Below are 18,919 nucleotides of genomic sequence, written 5' to 3'. Positions count from 1 at the left end.
CAGGGAAAGAGTCAGATGTGACCCTTTTCAGGGTTCTCGACCGTCCCAAGATGCTCTTCAAAAAAACTGACCAGAACAGATGTGATAGATGTGTCCGAGTGTCAGTTACCTCAGGTCGCTAGGAATGATTTTAGAGAAGAGATGACCTCTGATGGAATCCTGGGGGAAGTCCTGCATTCAAGTAGAGGGCCAAAATATTTATGCTAGAAGTCATTTAACCTCTTGGTGAGTTTCCTTTTTTTTCAAATTAAAATACATAGCAAAAGTCATTCATCAAAATAATACAAATTTTGCGTCTACTGGTTGTTTTACAGCACTAATGCTGAAGGGTTCAGTAACTCCAGGTACTTACTTAAAATTATGAGATTTACGCGGGTAATTCCGTTGTCCCGCTGATCTTTGATATGGCTATAATGTATAGATTTTGGGATCGCATCCTTAATTTATCTTTAATCTAGCGAAAAACTGCTAATTAAGTGACCCGGTTCCATGTTCTGTGGAATTGTGCCAAAGCCGCGTGTGATGAAGTATATATGACCAGAAGCTTCACACTCGGGAAAGTCATAGTGATTTGTGACGGTTTTACACGGGGAAAATGTGCTAATAACACTTAAAGAGCAGTAACTCAGACATTGAAAGGGGATTTATATGTGAGACTCGATATATTTCACTGATCTAACACTAAGCCCTGCAGAAACCACGTGTCTCCAGCAAGCTTATATATCATTGTATTTATTATTATTATTATTATTATTATCTATTTAATCAGTGTGCTGGTTTAATTGTGAATTGTGAACATGTAAGGTGGTTATGGTTATTAAGCGATACATTCCATTAAACACTTGCATTTCAAACCAACCTGGAGAATGTTTATTTTGGTTACCGGTTTTAAGTTTGGTCCACATCTTCACCTCAATGTCCACCCCATCGTCTCATACAATGGAGTGGTTGGTGTATATATAGGCTTTATTATAGCACAGCTCAAAATATATTAGGTTAATACGAGCATACTGCGAATAAAATAATAATAACTGTATTTCCCTTACACACAAGCACATCATGCTTAGCCAGCCCTGGGGTGACTGAGAGTTGTTATGGTTGTAGACCATAAGGTTAAGTAGTGGTCGATGCAGGGCAGGGGGTCAATATATTTTTACTACATAGTGGTTTTTTTTATTATTTTCCTGAAGATTGTCTAAAAATGTATGTTAATGCCTATATAACATTTGTCACCTTAATTCCACAGACAAAACCTCCAACTCATTCCCACAATCTGATATTAACTGGACAAGACTTTGGTAAGTATCTGATATTTTGTATTTGGAATATTTTATTTTGGTATATTGTAACCACTTGCAGACACAATGTTTATACTAAAGTAGAGAAGGCAGATTGATCATTATTGATCATAGGCTTGCAATCTTGTTATTATGTGTCAGTGACACTCCCGGCACAGCTGTTTTAGGACTCATTGTAGAGTACACACCTAAGGCCATTGTTGTCAGTAAGGACTATTTTACTGTTAAGTATTGGGCATAATTTACTAATACTTTACTAATTAGAAGAGTGTGAGGCCTCTATGCTATAGGTATCTTGAGTCAATTAATGTGATTATTTTCTTCTCTGAATGCTTCTGAAATAAATTGTATGATCTCAGATACATGGTAGGAATATAGTAACATTACTGTACAATGTGTAGAACAAAGTGACATCCCAATGTTTCATAGTACAGTACAAGTTTAAGTTTAAGAGAACATTACACAGAGGACACTCAAATAAGTAGTATAACATATACATAGTAACATAGTAACGTCCACCTTTCTATCAACCCTTCTGCTTTTAATCCAAAAGAAGGCAAAAATAATAATTAAGCTGTTTCTAACTCCAAAAAGGCAATCAAATTTCTCCTTGAATTAAGAAGCTCTAAGTATTAATGGCTGTTCTATCATTTATAGCCCTGTATAGTCTGCATTTCTAAAAAAAACCCTATTTTTCAAAGTATGGATTGTATTTGATGGCACCACTACTTTTGGCAGTGAATTCCATACATTGATTGCCCTTGCTGTAAATCCCCTCCTTTATAGTCTATTAAATCTTTTTCCAGTTTCAGAGGATGACCATTTGTTCTTTGTACATTTCTGTTAATATGTTTCCATGCCTGCCCTAATATCATATCTGCTCGTGATACAGGAGGGCAATATAGTGCCCACTGCATCACACAGCAACATTTTATAGCATATATGTACATAGTAAGTAACATCTGTACGATATACTGTAAAATATGTGTACAAACTAATGACCATTATGAAGCACATATCTGTAGGATTGGTATAGACACATATGTATAGGATTTGTATCATGAAATGATAAACATACATTATTCACAAATGGCAAATGTACAAAACACACCTAAAACATAGTAGTGAATAGTGAATGAGGAAACAGATGTAGAGCAGTGCAATATGCCATCTCATATACATAATATAAATAACATATGGGTTAATTACAGAGCAGAGAAACATAAATTATAGATTGAATAACAGAATAACTCATATCTAGGGTAATTTATGTAATACAGGGGATACAGGCTGTATATGCATGTGTTTTTATTTAGATCATAACACAGCTACCGATATGGTCTTCTACAGAGTATTTTCAAATATCTGCCCGCCTGGGATCATATGTATGATAATGAGTGGACAGCACATATTAATAGTGCATCTGAAATGGGCAAAATAGATAGACCAGTAGGTTATTGTCCTATTCCTCTGTGTTGATCCTTCTGGCATTAGTATTACACGATACAGAGGCATCCACATACATATTTTAATAATAGTTATGTCACTAGAGAGAGAGGTGTGTCTGAGAGGTATGTACATATAGTAGGGATAAAGTGAGGTGCATTTATAGTGTGCACCAGGTATACAGTAAAAACACATACTATAATACACACATACAACATGATTTCACTACTAGACCCTTTAATGCCCATGGTAGTGGGGGAAATGATAAATATACCATAAATGATTGACCCAAACAATAAATTGTGATCTGTCTTTTTTCAACTCCCCTTGTCAGTTATTAAATGAATATAAATATTTAAATACGCCCATAACTTGAGCAATTATTGAACAGTACAGTGCTTTCATTTTTATAACCGGAAGCTGTCCGTGGATTCCCATCTAACAAGCTGTATGAAAAGCTAGATGCTATTATTTTGCTTTTCAGTAATCCAAAGGAATGCGAGACCAATAACAACAAATATGACAGGTTTTGGTCGTGCCTTCCAGACTTGTTAAGCCCCGCCCCCTTCGAACACAAACAAAAGAGGTTTTAACCCACTGACTGCCTGATAGTTGAGCAACACATTGCTTTGCTCTCCTGCATGGCAGATAAAAGGTTCACCAAATTTCTGCCATTTAAGCTTGTCGTATTGTTATCCGGCAGTGAAAGGGTTGCAGTTTATCCCTCTGACAGAGCCATAAATCTTCCATTCCACGCACTGAGTTACCAGGGAAATCCTGCAGAGTACATAGCTCCTCCTGCTCCTTTTACAGGTCCCCTTACCAGGCGTTTGACATGCACCATGTAATCACAGAGGTCTGGAGAACTAAAAAAATAATAATTATTAAAAAGATAAAATGTATGCATTATTGATAGTGGGATTGTGCTTTTCTCGTTGATCTAAAATGACCCCCCACACACACTTGCCTTCCTGTGCTCTACTTCTCCCTAGCAAAATATCAACAATTTACAAAACTGTAGTAACCTGCGACTGGAGAGGAAAAGGAATCAAACCGTTTCTGACAGAGGACAACATAGAGATTAATTAGAAAATGATTTATGTACTTAAGAAACAGACCCGGTTAATTTCTGGATTGTAAATGGAGCGAATTTTAAGTAGGGTGGGATAACATTCTTTTATGACTATATATTACATTGAAATCTAATGCATGCCAAGGCGGAATCAAAAGGGTTACGCATTAAGCAAATACTGGGAAAACAACTAGACTCCCTGGATCAAATAGACGGAATGTGACAGTGAGTGGAGGTGAGTGCACGGCGCCCATTAGCATACACTGGCACCTAATGAGCAGTGGGGAGAGAGTGCTCAGCTACTTCCAAGACTAGGCCTCTGTCCACGTCTGTAATTAGCATAATCCCTCAGTGGTGACGCTGTGTTTAGAGCAATAACGGCCGCTGTCTTGTGGTGTAAACACAAATGGTGATTTTTAGTAATTATCTACCCGCATTTGCTTGGAAAGTGCCGCTGCGGAGCGGGATTGCGATGCTTTTTGCGGCCGTTCGTGCGCTAGGAATCCGAGGCCATTGTTAGTAGGGAGTAGGGCGGTGTAGAGGGGCAGCCTTGAAGCTCGGCTTGGCCATTCAAAGCCCTGAGATTAGCTCGGATCCTCTCCCAGCTCTGTCTGCCACCGGAGCCTCTCCCTCCTGGGCTCCTGCCCGGGTCCTCATGCTCCTCAGCAAGCTGCCAGGAGGACTCGCTGCCTATTGATTGCGCCCGAAGTGGAGAGATATGATGATGTCTGCCTGGGGTTTGCTCGTCAGAGTCTGCTAAGGTAAGCTGGACCCAAATAGTCTATCACTTGAATGGCGGAGTCTGTGTCCCAGTGATTTATGACCATATGACTGGAATCTCGGTTCAAGAAGAGTTCACACCAGCCTTAAGCTCCCCTCCACTCACACACTTTCCTTCTTTCTTCCTCATTATACGTCTATTTGCTGTAAACTATTCATATGAATGATCGCAAAAAAATAACAGAAGCTTCGTAATTTCACGCACATTCTAGCAGTCAGCTTCTCATCCAGGTGCGCTCTCCAGTCGCTATTGTCTGCAGCCTGGATAAATCTATACGTTTAGGAAATGTATTTGTGCCTATTATTATATGTGTTTTGGGTTTTTTTTCGTTTTCTTTCCATCCCAGCAGGGTTCTATAATTCACATTACAACAATACCGAGCCTTCAGACGCCATTTCACTTACTGCAAATACAGATTTATCATTAATCGTTTAACACCGCCGAAGTATGGACATTTTTTGTTTTATTTTTATTTGGGTTTTTTTCTATTTTTTTTTAAAAAAAATACATATATGTCAATACATTTAATTGTACGGCAGTGTAAAATATAATTTTGCTACTTTCCCTACAAATGTGTTCTAAAATATGAAATATATTACGGCCAGCTGAAACTAATTGGAACAGCATATCATTTAATATTTATTATTCAGATAGAATTTTTTTTTTTAACAATTCCTTGGAGTAAATAATTAGGATTTGGACAGAGATAAATGAGCGACATTTGTGACGTGTTGAGAGATGAGATACAAAAGCTGTTCAGAGGGTCTGCCTCTCTCCTCTCTGTCTCTCTTTAAATAACTTATCCTATGTTTTAAATGTTATTGAACTCTTCACGCAAAAAAATGAAACAAAAATTGTAATAATGTATCGAATTGTTAAACACTAACATCTCCTCTCAATTTTATACAACCCACTTGCTGGGATATAAAACCCATCAGTATTTTAATACAAAACATCCCTGATTTTTTATGGAAAGGGAAAAATTCGCTTTAGTTTCCAAAAATGATATAGAATACATATAATAATGGACAGGCAAATACTATGCTTATATTTTAAAAAGTAAAATATATTTTAAATGTAAACTTATTTTATTTAAAACGTGTAACTAGTGAAATAAAATAAAAAACAAAATAGATAAAACGAGAGCTTAGAGGAGGATGAAGCCAGTGTAGTGGAGTATACAAAGATAAATTCATTTGTGATTTCTCATTCTGAAGAAGAAAAGGAATTGTGAAGCTGTATAAGATCCCGGCTGTTGGATTGACCCTCATACATCATGGCTCTGGGCTCAGGACAGCACCTATTATGCTGAATTCTTGGGCAAATGCTGAACGCTCCAGGCAGGAGCTGAAACGCCAGTTTTTCCGGTTTAAGAAGATTTCTAATTAAGAAAAACCAAAGCAACTACAGAAAAAATTCACCTTTATTATGTTTTATTATTCTTTTAGGATGTTGAGTTCCGATAAAAAATGTTTAGTCCCACTAGGACAGTATCAGATGAACAAACATGCACAATATATATATATATATATATATATATATATATATATATATATATATATATATATATATATATATATATTCTTCTTTGGTGATTGTAAATGTTTCACGTGTAAAAAACTATGCATTATATTGTAATAAGAAAAATACAATTTTTTGCTTGTTTAGTAAATACAGAAGTTAATTTAGTGAAACACTGCCTATTTTAAAGTTAACGTTAGACATTAGTTGCTTCTGACTGTGCTGCGATTCTGTTCTCTTAAGGTCTTCTTCCAAGCGGCACAGAGGGTCCCGGTGCCAGCAGACTGCGGGGTGCCAATGTTATTCTGTACGGGTGGGGACACCCTCCAGCTCGGTGACAGTACGTTTTTGGGAGCCGGGAGATGCAGAAAGCGTCCTATTATGACAATCCCACGCTGTTTGGAGGGTACCCGTACCAGGCGGGGTCTTTGGGTTATGAGGGCCCCCAGCAATCATTTGCAAGTTCCTCTCACATCGATAATGACTTCCAACGATCGTCCTGCTCCCTGCAGTCACTAGGACACGGTGGCCCGGTGGCCAAACCTAAAAACCTAAATGGGAGTTGTATGCGTCCAAGTTTGTCAACTGAGCACCACCAGCCCACCTCCTTATCCCCACCGGAAAACCCCACGGCTGCCGGTAACAACAACGGTAGTGTCCTGCCTGGGGCCAGCAAGTCCTCCCCCACAAAACCCCAGTCGAACTCCAGTCCAGCCACCAAACAGATCTTCCCTTGGATGAAAGAATCTAGACAAAACTCCAAGCAAAAAAACAGCCCCCCAGTTCCAGGTAATTGATCTCCCACAAGTCCAGTCTCCCTGCCCTTAACCTCTTCCATGCAAATGCAACAATGAATTACGTGAAAAGGCAGGGAGAGACATACTAGGACGTAATGGGTTAAATTGGCATTTTATGGGGAGGGGGCAAGCCCCTAATAAAATTTAAATTATCCAGATATTATTTGTCATAGGATGTAATGAAGAGTGTCTTGTGCATTCAATGCGATAACAAATATGGATATGTGCTGAGTATTACTAATTGTTATTACCAAATATCCATGGCCTTCTGATACTTTCATGTATCATTACATGTATTATTACTGTGTTGACAAGGAATTTAAACCACAACCCTTTATTACAACGAGTAGGTAATTATTATTATTATTATTACTATTATTATTATTTCAATGGTAAAATCATAACAGTACGAATTAAATTATACATTTACAAAAATCATAAAAATAAAATATGACGATAAAATATGGGGCAGTTATGGATCAAGAGCTCTTAATAAATGCCAGGCTTATGAAGTGCAGACTAATCTGTAGAAGGCCAGGTCTGGGCGCATGTTTGAGAATGTATTAACAAATAATGCTTTCAATTTCTGAGTGTAGTAATTATGGTTTATTTCATTTGAAGCGGCGGAGAGTTGCAGTGGTGACAGGAGCCCCCCGGGTTCTTCAGCCTCCAAGAGAGCCCGCACTGCCTACACCAGTGCTCAGCTAGTGGAGCTGGAGAAGGAATTTCACTTTAACCGCTATCTGTGCCGGCCAAGAAGGGTGGAAATGGCCAATTTACTTAACCTGAGTGAAAGGCAAATCAAGATTTGGTTTCAGAACCGCAGAATGAAGTACAAAAAAGATCAAAAGGTAAAGGGCATGTCGTCATCTTCTGGAGGACCCTCACCAACCAGCACTCCACCCCTGAGCATACAATCTTCTGCAGGGTTTATGGGATCTATGCATTCAATGACTGCTAACTATGAGGCACATTCCCCACCTCCCTTTAACAAGTCACACCAGAATGCCTACTACCAGACCCCTGGAAAAGGTTGCCCTTCTCAACAGAAATATGGAAACACAGCTGCTGAGTATGATCATCATGGCTTACAAGGGAATGGGGGCAACTATATGTCTCCCAATATGCAAGGGAGTCCAGTGTATGTAGGGGGCAATTATGTGGATTCTGTGCCAACACAAGCCCCCCCTCTCTATGGTCTTAATCACCTTGCACACCAGCCAACCAATATGGACTACAATGGAGCACCTTCCATGCCAAGCAGCCAGCATCATGCACCTTGTGACCCGCTCCCTACCTACACAGAGCTCTCCACGCATCATCAGGGAAGGATCCAGGAAGCCCCCAAACTGACCCATTTGTGATTTAGTGATAAAGTCCCCCATTCAGACTGCAGAGGGCGCTGAGATCAGGCACCGCCAAGAGCAAAACGAAGCATTTGTGTTGATGGGATATTTTATTTATTACATTTTTATTTAGTTTCATGAACAAGATTATTACAATATTTATGTTGCACAGTAATTTGAATGCATCATTCAATCAATGTAAGTGCTTCTGAAGCCTGAGTGTTTTTAGGTTGGAGAACACCACTTTATTATTCCAAACAGCCTAACAATATATGTGCAAAATATTGACTTTTATTATCTTCTTATGTACTATTCAGACGTCCCAAATGGGAAAGGTACTATGATAAATTATTAACCCAAATCCAAAAAAAGTCAACTATAGATTTGGAGATGAATTCCCTAAATCTCAGTTTCAATATTTTCCTTGTAGGTAAATATAGAATATTATGCACAAACACGGGTGATAAGTATTGTTTATTGAATTTGAAATATTCTGTAAATTACGATCAAATTACAATTGTTGCATTCGTAGTGGTAGGAATCTAGGCCTTAAGATCAAAGGTAGTTTCACTATCTAGATAATTGCTTGGTGTGTCACCTCTGTGTGAAAGAAGTGTGAATTTCCAAAAGTACAATTCTTCCAGTCCCCTAAAGAAAGGACTAGAATAATCATTATCTTGTCTTAACGTGAATACAGGGTATATTATAAAGGAGATGTCTGCCCACCAATCCAAGCACAGTGAATTATATCAGTGTTTGCTAAGCTATCTCTGTGTGGACATCTCGATTGCACTTAGTTTACATGAACTATGTGAGAACAGCTTGGAGACACAGCTTGCTCAAACCTGGAGACTATCAGGCTTGTGTGATCTTGGGAACAGACCTCTAGAATTGCTGCTTATAAAGCCGATTGAAATATTTTTTCCTTTTCTAACTTTTTGTTTTGTATTATTTATCCAGCATATTAACGTATTTATAAGACTTAAGAAGGAAAGTGTACCCCATTTGAGTATTTACATGTTCTAAAAGTTGTGTTTTCCCATGTCATTGTAAAGAAATCCTATTTAATTCTAGTAATTTAGAGATATGTTAGTTTCTGTTTACTTGTACTTCTGGATAACGTTATTAGTGACACAGGAGGCATGAGACGAACAATCCAAATGTTACTGTCTTGCCTCTGATAGACAGGCTGCACAGTATCTTCGGGACCCCCACCCCCACCATCTCTTTGTTCTTTGTAGGTCATATTTCTTTGCAAAAAAAAATGTCTGTTGAAATCTGGAATAAACTTTCTGTTATAAAATGTGATTTTTCTAGTTGGTTCCATTCCTAGAGCTTTGGAGGACACTGTTAACACCAATCCACACCAGCAAGTTTAAAATTGTATGTGCTTGGGACTCAGGAATGTCAATATTTACTCTTAATTATTAGTTGCCCCTATGGATATATTCGATGGAAGGAAGTATGGAAAGGGGTAGAGAAACTTGATCTAGTTTTGTATCAAGGTAAACCCTTTCTGAGTATTCAACAAATATATAAAGAAACAGACAAAGGATTGAAGGCTTGGGACTGTAAATACAAGAATAGGGAGGGAGGGAGGGAGAGGGAATATGGGAAAATCTCTAAAGCAAGACATTTAAAAAAAAAATTGGGAATGATTTAAAGGGAAAAAACAACAGGGAGGTTATTAAAAAAATCTAAAATAAAGGAGGCTTGTACTTGGTGTTTAGAGGTGGGATCATAAAATAATAATTAATTAAAAAAATCTAAACACAAAAGAAGTGTATACTTGGGGTTTAGAGTTGACAAAGTGCAGACAAAGAATATAACAGGGGAGAAGACATGATGATTAAAGACTTCCATCTTGTTTTATCTTAAAATTATGACGTACAGAATTTAAGACACGGTCACCGGACACATCTGTGACTCTAGATTTATATCAGTCATTATAGAGTGTCTCTACAGTAAGCATATACAATAAAGCCAGCTATATATATATATATATATATATATATATATATATATATATATATATAAAACATCCAAAATAGTTACCGGCACTCCAGGGACTTCTTTAAATAATCACTCAAGAAACTGCAGTTTTCTAATCAACGTTTCAGTCTATTTATTAGACTTTCATCAGGACATATATGTATGTATATATATGTGTGTATATATATATATATATATATTTATACATATGTAGACTGCTCCCTTGACAAGAAAATAAAAACGCAGCCAGTGGACTTCACAGTTTATTAAAACGGTGTCAATTGTAATTTCGAGCTATTCCACGCATTATGCTGTTTATACAATAAATTGAATATATGTATTAGTGATCCCAGTAAGAGAACATAGGGAGAAGTGACACATGTTCGGATTCTCGATATATCACACGTCTTTCTAGCCTTCAGTGTGTGCCGGAGCTAAAGTAGTACTAAGTATCTCAGGCAGCTGTGTGTGTGTACAATAGAAGGCGGCCATGTTTGTGGGGTCGTGGAGTGGGCGAATCTTGAAGGTCGCCATCGGCGAAAAGAGAAAAAACGTTGATGTTTACTTTTTCGTAATAAAACGAGTCCAGAATGCCGACTAAAACGAATAAAACAAACAGGTATATTTCGAAATCTGAATGTTCTTAATATGCTGCCACTTATGGGTCCTGGTGTTGCAATATTTGACAATATAAACATTGAATTAACACAATTTATGTATATAGAAACGCATCTAATTATATCAATTTTTTTACAGAAATGTAGAATAAAAACGATAGTATCCTAACAACCCTAAGTACGGATCAGTATATCAACAATGCATACAATTGAGAATATGTAGTCAGCATTTGTATATATAGACGTATTTCTGCTGGCATGGACTCAAAACATATATGAATTTTACATAAAGGGAAAAAATAACACACATCTGTCCATATATATATAGACAACGCTTACACATGTCCATGCATCCTAATATAATCCTTCTCTTTTGAGACATTCCATCCCACATATATGCGTGCATTTATCGGTAAATACATACTATTATCAATGTAAAATCCTAGATACATGGAACCATTCGTTTACATTAAGCCTGCTTATTATATTTATACGATTCAGTGTCTACATTTTGTACGGTCTAACATATAACCCATGGAGTGATAAGGATTTCGCATTACAAAATAAATCCCTAAATAGATCCTTACCTCCCAGCTTTATTTGAGAAACGGCAAAAAAATAAGCAGACCCCCCCTCCCCTCCAAAATCTGGGTTTTTTCCACTGGCAGCTCTTGCAGGATAAACGTCTGACTTCACGATCTACATAACAGACCTCAGCTTCTGTGATATTCTATGGAAAAATCAGATTAATAGGAATCCCAGAAGATTTTAACTGTGATCCAGGAAAATAAAATGACAAAAAATAATCTAAATAAAAATATTTTTCCTGTAAAAATAACTTACACGGACTCAGTTACCCTCATTTGTCACCACTTTTATCCTTACTGAGCTTGGCTGGCTTTCTCTCTCTATTATACCCCCACCACCCACACGAATTTTTGTAACAACAAAAGTTACCAAGCAAAAGAAATGAGCAGCTCCAGATGAAAACTGCTCATTGTGACCAGAAGCCTCCACATTCTCAGCCCCACTCTGCTTATTTTAGGTCCATTTCTTGCTTATTTTCCCCCAGTTCGCTGGGGTAAGATTGTCTTTTGTTTGTCTTGGTAGGTTTCAGAGTTTCTTTCCCATGTCGGTTGCAGTGGAGGCCGAAATTCTTGTCTGACAGTGACTCTCCACTCGAAAGATTGATCACTTTTCTTTTAAAACGGTTTAGGAATCCCAACAGCTCTCCAGCCTCTCCATTAGGATTTATTCTGGAGGTGAGGAAAGCGCTTCTTACTTGCCATGAAAATTGCACTGAAGGGTTAATGGGTTAGATATCTGAAATATTGGCATAGAGAGGTTAGTCTTATAGACTTCATATTTGAGATCCCAATTTCTTACGCATATGCTGCTTGTTTGCTCCGTTAGGAGGTCTATCCTGTTTGTGTAGAGGGCTTCATTTAATAGGGATGGATGTTATTCCTGCCCAACACCCAAGTATTTACCTGTTCATCAAATTCCACTTCTGCCTCCATGGCTACCAGCATTAGCAAATAATAAACGAAACAGGGACCTGTTTTGGGAACCCCCCACACATAAGTACGAATTAATTTGCAGTAATAATGCTCTCTGTTTTTAGCAGGCCTACTGTACTATTGGTCAGCCCTGGTCATGTGACCAGGAATTGGCTGCAAGTCACCGAGTCTCCGGTTTAATACGGTAGGGTCCCCGTACGCCTGATTTATCAGCAATATACAATAATAGGGCCTCTGGATTATTGGTACCCTAATATTTGCTCTCCCACCCCCAGGCTGGCCCAGGGAAGCCATGAATTTTGAATTTGAGAGGGAGATCGGATTCATAAACAGCCAGCCTTCGCTAGCAGAGTGCCTGACGTCCTTCCCTGCTGTCCTGGAGACATTTCAAACTTCATCAATCAAGGAGTCGACATTAATTCCTCCTCCTTTTGAGCAAACCATCCCCAGCCTGAATCCCGGATCCGGCAGCCAGCCGAGGTCCAGGAGCCAAAAACGGTCTGATAATGGCCTGGTCCAACAGCCTCAGCTCCAGGCTTGCCACTTGGCCACCGAATTCCCTTGGATGAAAGAGAAAAAATCGGCTAAGAAGAGCAATCAGGGGTCCCCACCCGTCCCAGCTCCCGAATCTACAGGAGGTTCTCCAGCAGGTCTGTAAATGGGGGTGAGGGTCATTTGTACAAGTAATTCCTCAATTACCAGTCTTACCACAATTAGCCATATAATCCAGTATTTTCACAGATAAAGGGCATGTTGGGCTGTCTCATTTTGCGACATTCCAATAAATTGCAGCCACAGATCTGTATCATTTCAAACTACTGTGTAATGTGGAATTAAGATGGGTGACACTTCGTTTTGTTATTTTTGTGAAGGAATATATTTAATTGATTATATTGTATCAACAAACGGTTGGCAGACGCACAAGAAGTGTGGTACTGTACAGATCTAACCACAAGATCGGCATTAGATTTTTCGTTCCCAAGAATTAGTAGCGAAGAATCCTTAACCCTTTCTCCACCAGAGTGGCGTGGGGGGGGGGGTGCAGCGAAGCATTACAAAACAAACCTTTACTGGATTAATGGCAGCATGATGGTTAATGCCTTTGGTTGATATTGCGATGTGACAAATGGCAACGTTTAAATATCTAATAACCTGACTCTATTTTCAGAGCCACCCGGGCTTCAAGATACTAGCGGGGGCTCAAGGAGGCTGCGGACTGCTTACACCAACACCCAATTACTTGAGCTGGAGAAAGAGTTTCACTTTAATAAATATCTGTGCAGACCCAGGAGGGTGGAGATAGCTGCATTGTTAGATCTGACAGAAAGACAAGTCAAAGTTTGGTTCCAGAACCGGAGAATGAAGCACAAAAGACAAACTCAGCATAAAGACTCACTAGATGGAGACCAGAGCTTCTCCAACTTGGATGATGGTGACCCTACCGATGATGGAGACGAGAGTCCACCATACCAGATAGGAATGGACAGCAATGACTCATTCAGGGATACTGACCAGCATCAATCTGAGAACCCTAAACTGGCCAGCATAACCACCAGCCAACAGCACACTTCTAGCAAAGATTCGACCGCAAGGAGCCCCAAATACCAAACGCCCACCAGTGAGACTGAGCCCAGAATAGAGGTGGGTAGCATGGACAATGTCCTCTCAGAGACACAGGACAACTCCTTATTGTCAGACTTCACTTTATTCTCTTCAGACTCCTGCCTACACATTACAGATGGTATCCCAAGCTTGCACGAAACCCTCAATAGTCCTGTCCATTTTTCAGAAGAAGATATTGACTTTCTCACTAGCACACTTTGTAGCAAAGATCTCCAGCAGCTAGATTTTTAACGAAAGCTGCTTTTTATTGCACACGGATCTAATCACAGGCACAAAAATATGTGTAAATGTAATTTATATTTATTTAAGGAATCCGGTAAATCAGTCGCTGGTTGTTATCACAGAGTATATGTATCTTAATCATGTGAAATCACGATTTGAAAATTCGATTCGGAATTAGAAACCATTTCTGGTTTAGACAAATGAATCATTTTGTAATTTATTTTAGTGAAGCCTCAGGAATTAAAATGAATATTTAGATTTCATAGGAAGGAACTTTTTCGTTCTAGATTATTTAAAGTCTTTATTAGGGATTTGATATTTATTGTACATTATTTTCATAGACTAAATAATCGTCTTTATAAAAATGTGTGTGTTAATTTTATCATGTTAATAAAAAAAAAATCAAAGTTAATTATGATTATTAGGTTGCCTTTTTTATCTCCTCCTTAAACCGGACTTACAAAAAGACACAAAGAAGAATTTATTCAATTCCATGTACAGTTAAGGCACATATTCCTGATAACAAAATAGCATTAAAAAAAAATTCAAAGCATTAACGAACAAAAATAAAACTGGTTTATTAGCATTGATTAATATCGTATCATATTCCGTTTTATTAACGGTATCAATATTTCGTTTTATTTTTCGACATCTTCAATTAAAATTTGGTTCTGGTACGATTTTATTTTTTTTAAATGTAAAAATAATAAACTAAATATTTTACATCTAGCCAAGGCTTATTTCTTGATTTTTTTATTATTTGTTTTCTATACCTTGAGAGACTATTTCATGTTGAATCTGATTTAGGTATAATAAAACATAAGTGGGTTAAAATAATACTACTACTAGTACTAATAATAATCACAATGTTTTTTTTACTAGAAACAAATATCTTGAGGTAAACCGACACTTCTGCACATATGACGTACAAAAAAAATCCTCATAAAATGGTATTATTCAGACGATTGTAGGTGATAAATAATGAACATCAGTACAGACAGATTAAGAAGAAAGGGAGAAAACATTAGTCCAGGACCCTCAAAATGGCGCTTTCAGCAAAGGCCAGACAATAGGCCTACCATGTAGCCCAACACACACACTTGCCACATAACACAGCCCCCGACTTACAAGTACCATGCTAAATTATACCCCAGACCTTAAACAAAATGCAATAAATCCCATCTTTTAACCAAATATAACAATACTAACAGATGTGTACACTGGTGGGCTGCTATTGAGTGGGGAGTGTATAACTGTGCTTCAGTGTGGGATTAATTGTAACATTGTATCTCCAAAGCATCTGTGCATAAAATATTAATGGTCTTCAAAAATCCACAGGAGACACATCTTATCATGCCAGATCTGCACAAGTCTGATGGAAATGTTGATATTATAAAGAAATTAGGGCATTTTTTGTCTATACGGATCACATATAAATTGTTCTGATTTATGGAAACCCCTAGCAAGCCCAAGCAATAAAAAATGGGGTTTTGTGCACCCTTTGTACTCCAGTGCTTTCTAACACTTTCCTTTCACAGTCTGGGAGGCACAGCAGGGGAATCTTGCAGTTAAAATGTTTTTTTTTTTTCTCTCTGAAAAGTCCCCAAATCACATTCGATGTACATTTTGTTGTTACATTATTTTCTCATCGGCATAATAACATATTATACAAACAGCTCTTTTGTCGTTTACTGAAATCAGTAGTATTGCAGTAGGTCTTATAAGATATACACAATGTATACAAATTTTGTTTGGGTCAGTAAAAAAAACTTTATTTATTATGGTAATCATTGTGGACAACCGGTATTATTTTGTGTACAAATGACAACTAACAGATCTGATAACATTACATTATACTTATTTTTATAGTATAAAATAAGCTGTTTAGTGGGATAACTGAAAGTCACACAATATCTATAACTATATATTTTATATATTTAGCTTAGTGTTTTTTTCTTTTAATTACATATTAATATGAAAGGAGTCAAAACTAGGCTTAGGGCGACTCTAAAGATATACTCTGAATGGACTGTTATTACCTCGAATGGTCTAGTACCCTGGACCATATAACAACAGGATGTGAGGCCTAGGGGTAATAGAGGCTTAGGGGAATTTAAAGCTGTTTGTAGGCAGGTCCTTCTTGGCTAACAGAATGAATAAAGTGTTTGGGGTTACATAAATCTAAGGGTGGTCAATTCAGCTATGGGAGGATACTGTGTGATGGCGATATTTTCCAAGATGGGATCTAGAGGAACCTGTTGAATGAAGTGTTGCTATGAGATGAGAGATATGATTTAGCTGCTATCATCTTCATTACGGCGTCCTATGTGGCAATAAGAAGGATGTGTTGGTATTTTGTAAGCGTGTGAGGACTGAGGACACTGGGTGAGGAAGATGGAATTTGGTCTAGAAGAACCCGAGATCTGAAAAACAGCATTTGGAGATTAGATGTAATATCTGAATGAGGGGAAACACGAATGAATAGCAGATGGTGTGGGTGAGCTTAGTTACTGCAAGGGGAGGTTGGTCCGTAGAGAGGTCCTGGGCTGGAGCGGGACTGAGCTTTGTTAAAGCGTCCCCCCCGAGGAGGGGGAGCCAAAGCCGCACAGTGAGGGACACTGGATGCTTTCCGTGGGCGCAGCAGACTGTATGCGAATTGCGGTAATCGTGTATATTGCTAATGTAAACACTGACATCTCATCAATACACATCTCTAACAAGGACCTGCGAGGCTATAATGACTTTTTAAAGTTGCTGGCAGCTCGGTGAAGATGCCGCTCGGCGATCAATCCTCCTCCTACTCCACGGACTTAATAAATGACACTTTTATTCCAGCCGCAACTTTTCTATTACTACTAATTACTGTGGCCGGACTTACCTCTGCGTGATTGTCTTCGTTAAGGAGCAGCACCCAGCGTCTTTAAATGCTTGCGGTAGATGAAGAGAGCTGTCTCCACTGTGCCCCCACTCAGGGATCAGGGTGTGGATACTGGACACTTCTGGTGGAAATGTGATACCATGTTTTCCTGTAGTAAAGTGAAAGAATACTTGTATGACACGCATCAATAGCAAATATTCGTTTATATATAATTTCTCACTTATATATAATCTCTTATATATATATATATATAATTTAGATATACAGTGGCCTGTATAACCTCTTGTATATAAAGTTATCATTACCACAAAGCACAGGAAATGCCCAGTGCAAGGGAGGCCATCCTGTTTTATAATGATTAATGGCTAACATATATGAATTAAATCCCTCCTTATGTGTACACAATGGGATCAGCCATGCAAACATCCTGTTTTCAGGGATCTGCATCATTTTTCTTCCTTGCTGGCTGTAAAACAGGCTACTGCAGATCTAAGCCTCCATGAGGCTATCTTTTTAAGCCACATACATTCAACTGACTGGGACTTTGGTTTTCAATAAACCAATTTAGGTATTGCAAAGGCAGGTGCATCACATTTCCCCCTTTAATGGGGAGTCTGAAGTTTTCCATTTCCTTTTTTCTCTTCAGGGAAAAAGGTCTTCTGGTTAAACTACAATTCCCACAATCCTCTAGCAGAGCTGCAATGTAGAACAAGGGGGAGGGGCAAAACTAGTCATTTTAAGTATTGTGACTAGGAGGCAAACTATGTTCCAATTGTTGAAGAAAAAAAGAGACCTTTTTAATGGTGCTTTAAATAGCCACATCACCATGCTGTATGACAACATCAGGCAGTAATGTCACAATATGTTGTAACCTTCACTAAATAGCAGTGGGTATGGTAAGGCAGAAAGAAATACAAAAATAAGTGACATTGTATGGGGCTAGAAATTACCATCTTATGGAGTCTTGAAAAAAGCTGAAATCAATGAGTCTGGACAGGGCACTTTGAGTTATACAGATGTGCTGACAACACCACTTACTTGTGACAGCATTAATTCCCACAACTGGGGCATGGAGACGGCCTATTCCCAGGGACAACCATGGGAGCTAAGCCGGCTGCAAACAGGAAAACAAGAGCATGGCTGAGAATGGAAATCACAGGACAAGGAAGGCATGGGAGGCCACAACTCCAAATGAAATTTAAACAACATGGCACCATTTGGCCGGGTGACTGTCAGCTTCTAGGTATAAGAACATGCACTTAAAATACCATAGTATATAAAAGGCACAGTTGATTTATTATAAATAAAATAAATAACGTGTCTGTTTAAGATATAGGTCACTATGATCATGAATACACCACATTTGAAAAGGCTGAGTAACAAGCATAACATCCATATCCAGTCCCACATAGAGCATGTCCAATTAGGCCATAATGTGTCATTATTTGGATTATTAGAATGACTGTTTAAGAGCGGGTACCTTAGGTGCAATTCTACAGTGGCATCCATTAATATTGGCACCTCTGGTAAATATGAGCAAAAAAGGCTGTGATACATTGTCTTTTTTGTTTAACCATTGATTAAAATAAATACTCTGTTCTCATGGATATTAAACAATTGCAAACACAACACAGGTTCATAATAAATAAATATATGTGTGGCACAATTATTGGCACCGCTATGAATTCATATAAGAAAGATATAGTTGAAGTATATTCTCATTGATACTTTACATTTTTAGCACACCTGGGTGACTAGGAACAAGACATTGTTGAACCATGACTTTCTGTTTCACAGGGGTATAAA

The 18,919-nt window shown here is 38.2% G+C and overlaps 2 protein-coding genes across 3 annotated transcripts; both read left to right on the top strand.

The window, feature by feature from the left end:
• The first annotated feature begins 6,480 nt into the window (after positions 1 to 6,480).
• LOC149273544 (homeobox protein Hox-B3a-like) lies at positions 6,481 to 8,279 on the top strand. Of its 2 annotated transcripts, XM_089506174.1 has the most exons (3): positions 6,481 to 6,900; position 7,101; positions 7,537 to 8,279. In XM_089506174.1, exons 1-3 carry the CDS (start codon positions 6,481 to 6,483, stop codon positions 8,277 to 8,279), a joined length of 1,164 nt encoding a protein of 387 aa, XP_089362300.1. The 2 variants fall into 2 exon arrangements, with proteins under 2 accessions (XP_089362300.1, XP_089362299.1); XM_089506173.1 differs by lacking the exon at position 7,101 and having other exon boundaries at positions 6,481 to 6,907.
• A 4,403-nt stretch (positions 8,280 to 12,682) lies between these two features.
• LOC149273543 (homeobox protein Hox-B2a-like) lies at positions 12,683 to 14,244 on the top strand. Its single transcript, XM_089506182.1, has 2 exons — positions 12,683 to 13,040; positions 13,559 to 14,244. Exons 1-2 carry the CDS (start codon positions 12,683 to 12,685, stop codon positions 14,242 to 14,244), a joined length of 1,044 nt encoding a protein of 347 aa, XP_089362308.1.
• The last annotated feature ends 4,675 nt before the right edge of the window (positions 14,245 to 18,919 follow it).

This window comes from Sceloporus occidentalis, unplaced genomic scaffold, assembly GCF_023333645.1.
Source record: "Sceloporus occidentalis isolate IW3139 unplaced genomic scaffold, rSceOcc1.0.p SCAF_368, whole genome shotgun sequence".
NCBI classification, from domain to species: domain Eukaryota; kingdom Metazoa; phylum Chordata; class Lepidosauria; order Squamata; family Phrynosomatidae; genus Sceloporus; species Sceloporus occidentalis.
This window is presented reverse-complemented; position numbering and strand designations above follow the sequence as displayed.

Coding starts and splice junctions, on each gene's coding strand:
- LOC149273543 (XM_089506182.1), top strand. CDS start 12,683: ATGAATTTTGAATTTGAGAGGGAGATCGGATTCATAAACAGCCAGCCT. Junction 13,041..13,558: donor TACAGGAGGTTCTCCAGCAG/GTCTGTAAATGG, acceptor CTCTATTTTCAG/AGCCACCCGGGCTTCAAGAT.
- LOC149273544 (XM_089506173.1), top strand. CDS start 6,481: ATGCAGAAAGCGTCCTATTATGACAATCCCACGCTGTTTGGAGGGTAC. Junction 6,908..7,536: donor AAACAGCCCCCCAGTTCCAG/GTAATTGATCTC, acceptor TTTCATTTGAAG/CGGCGGAGAGTTGCAGTGGT.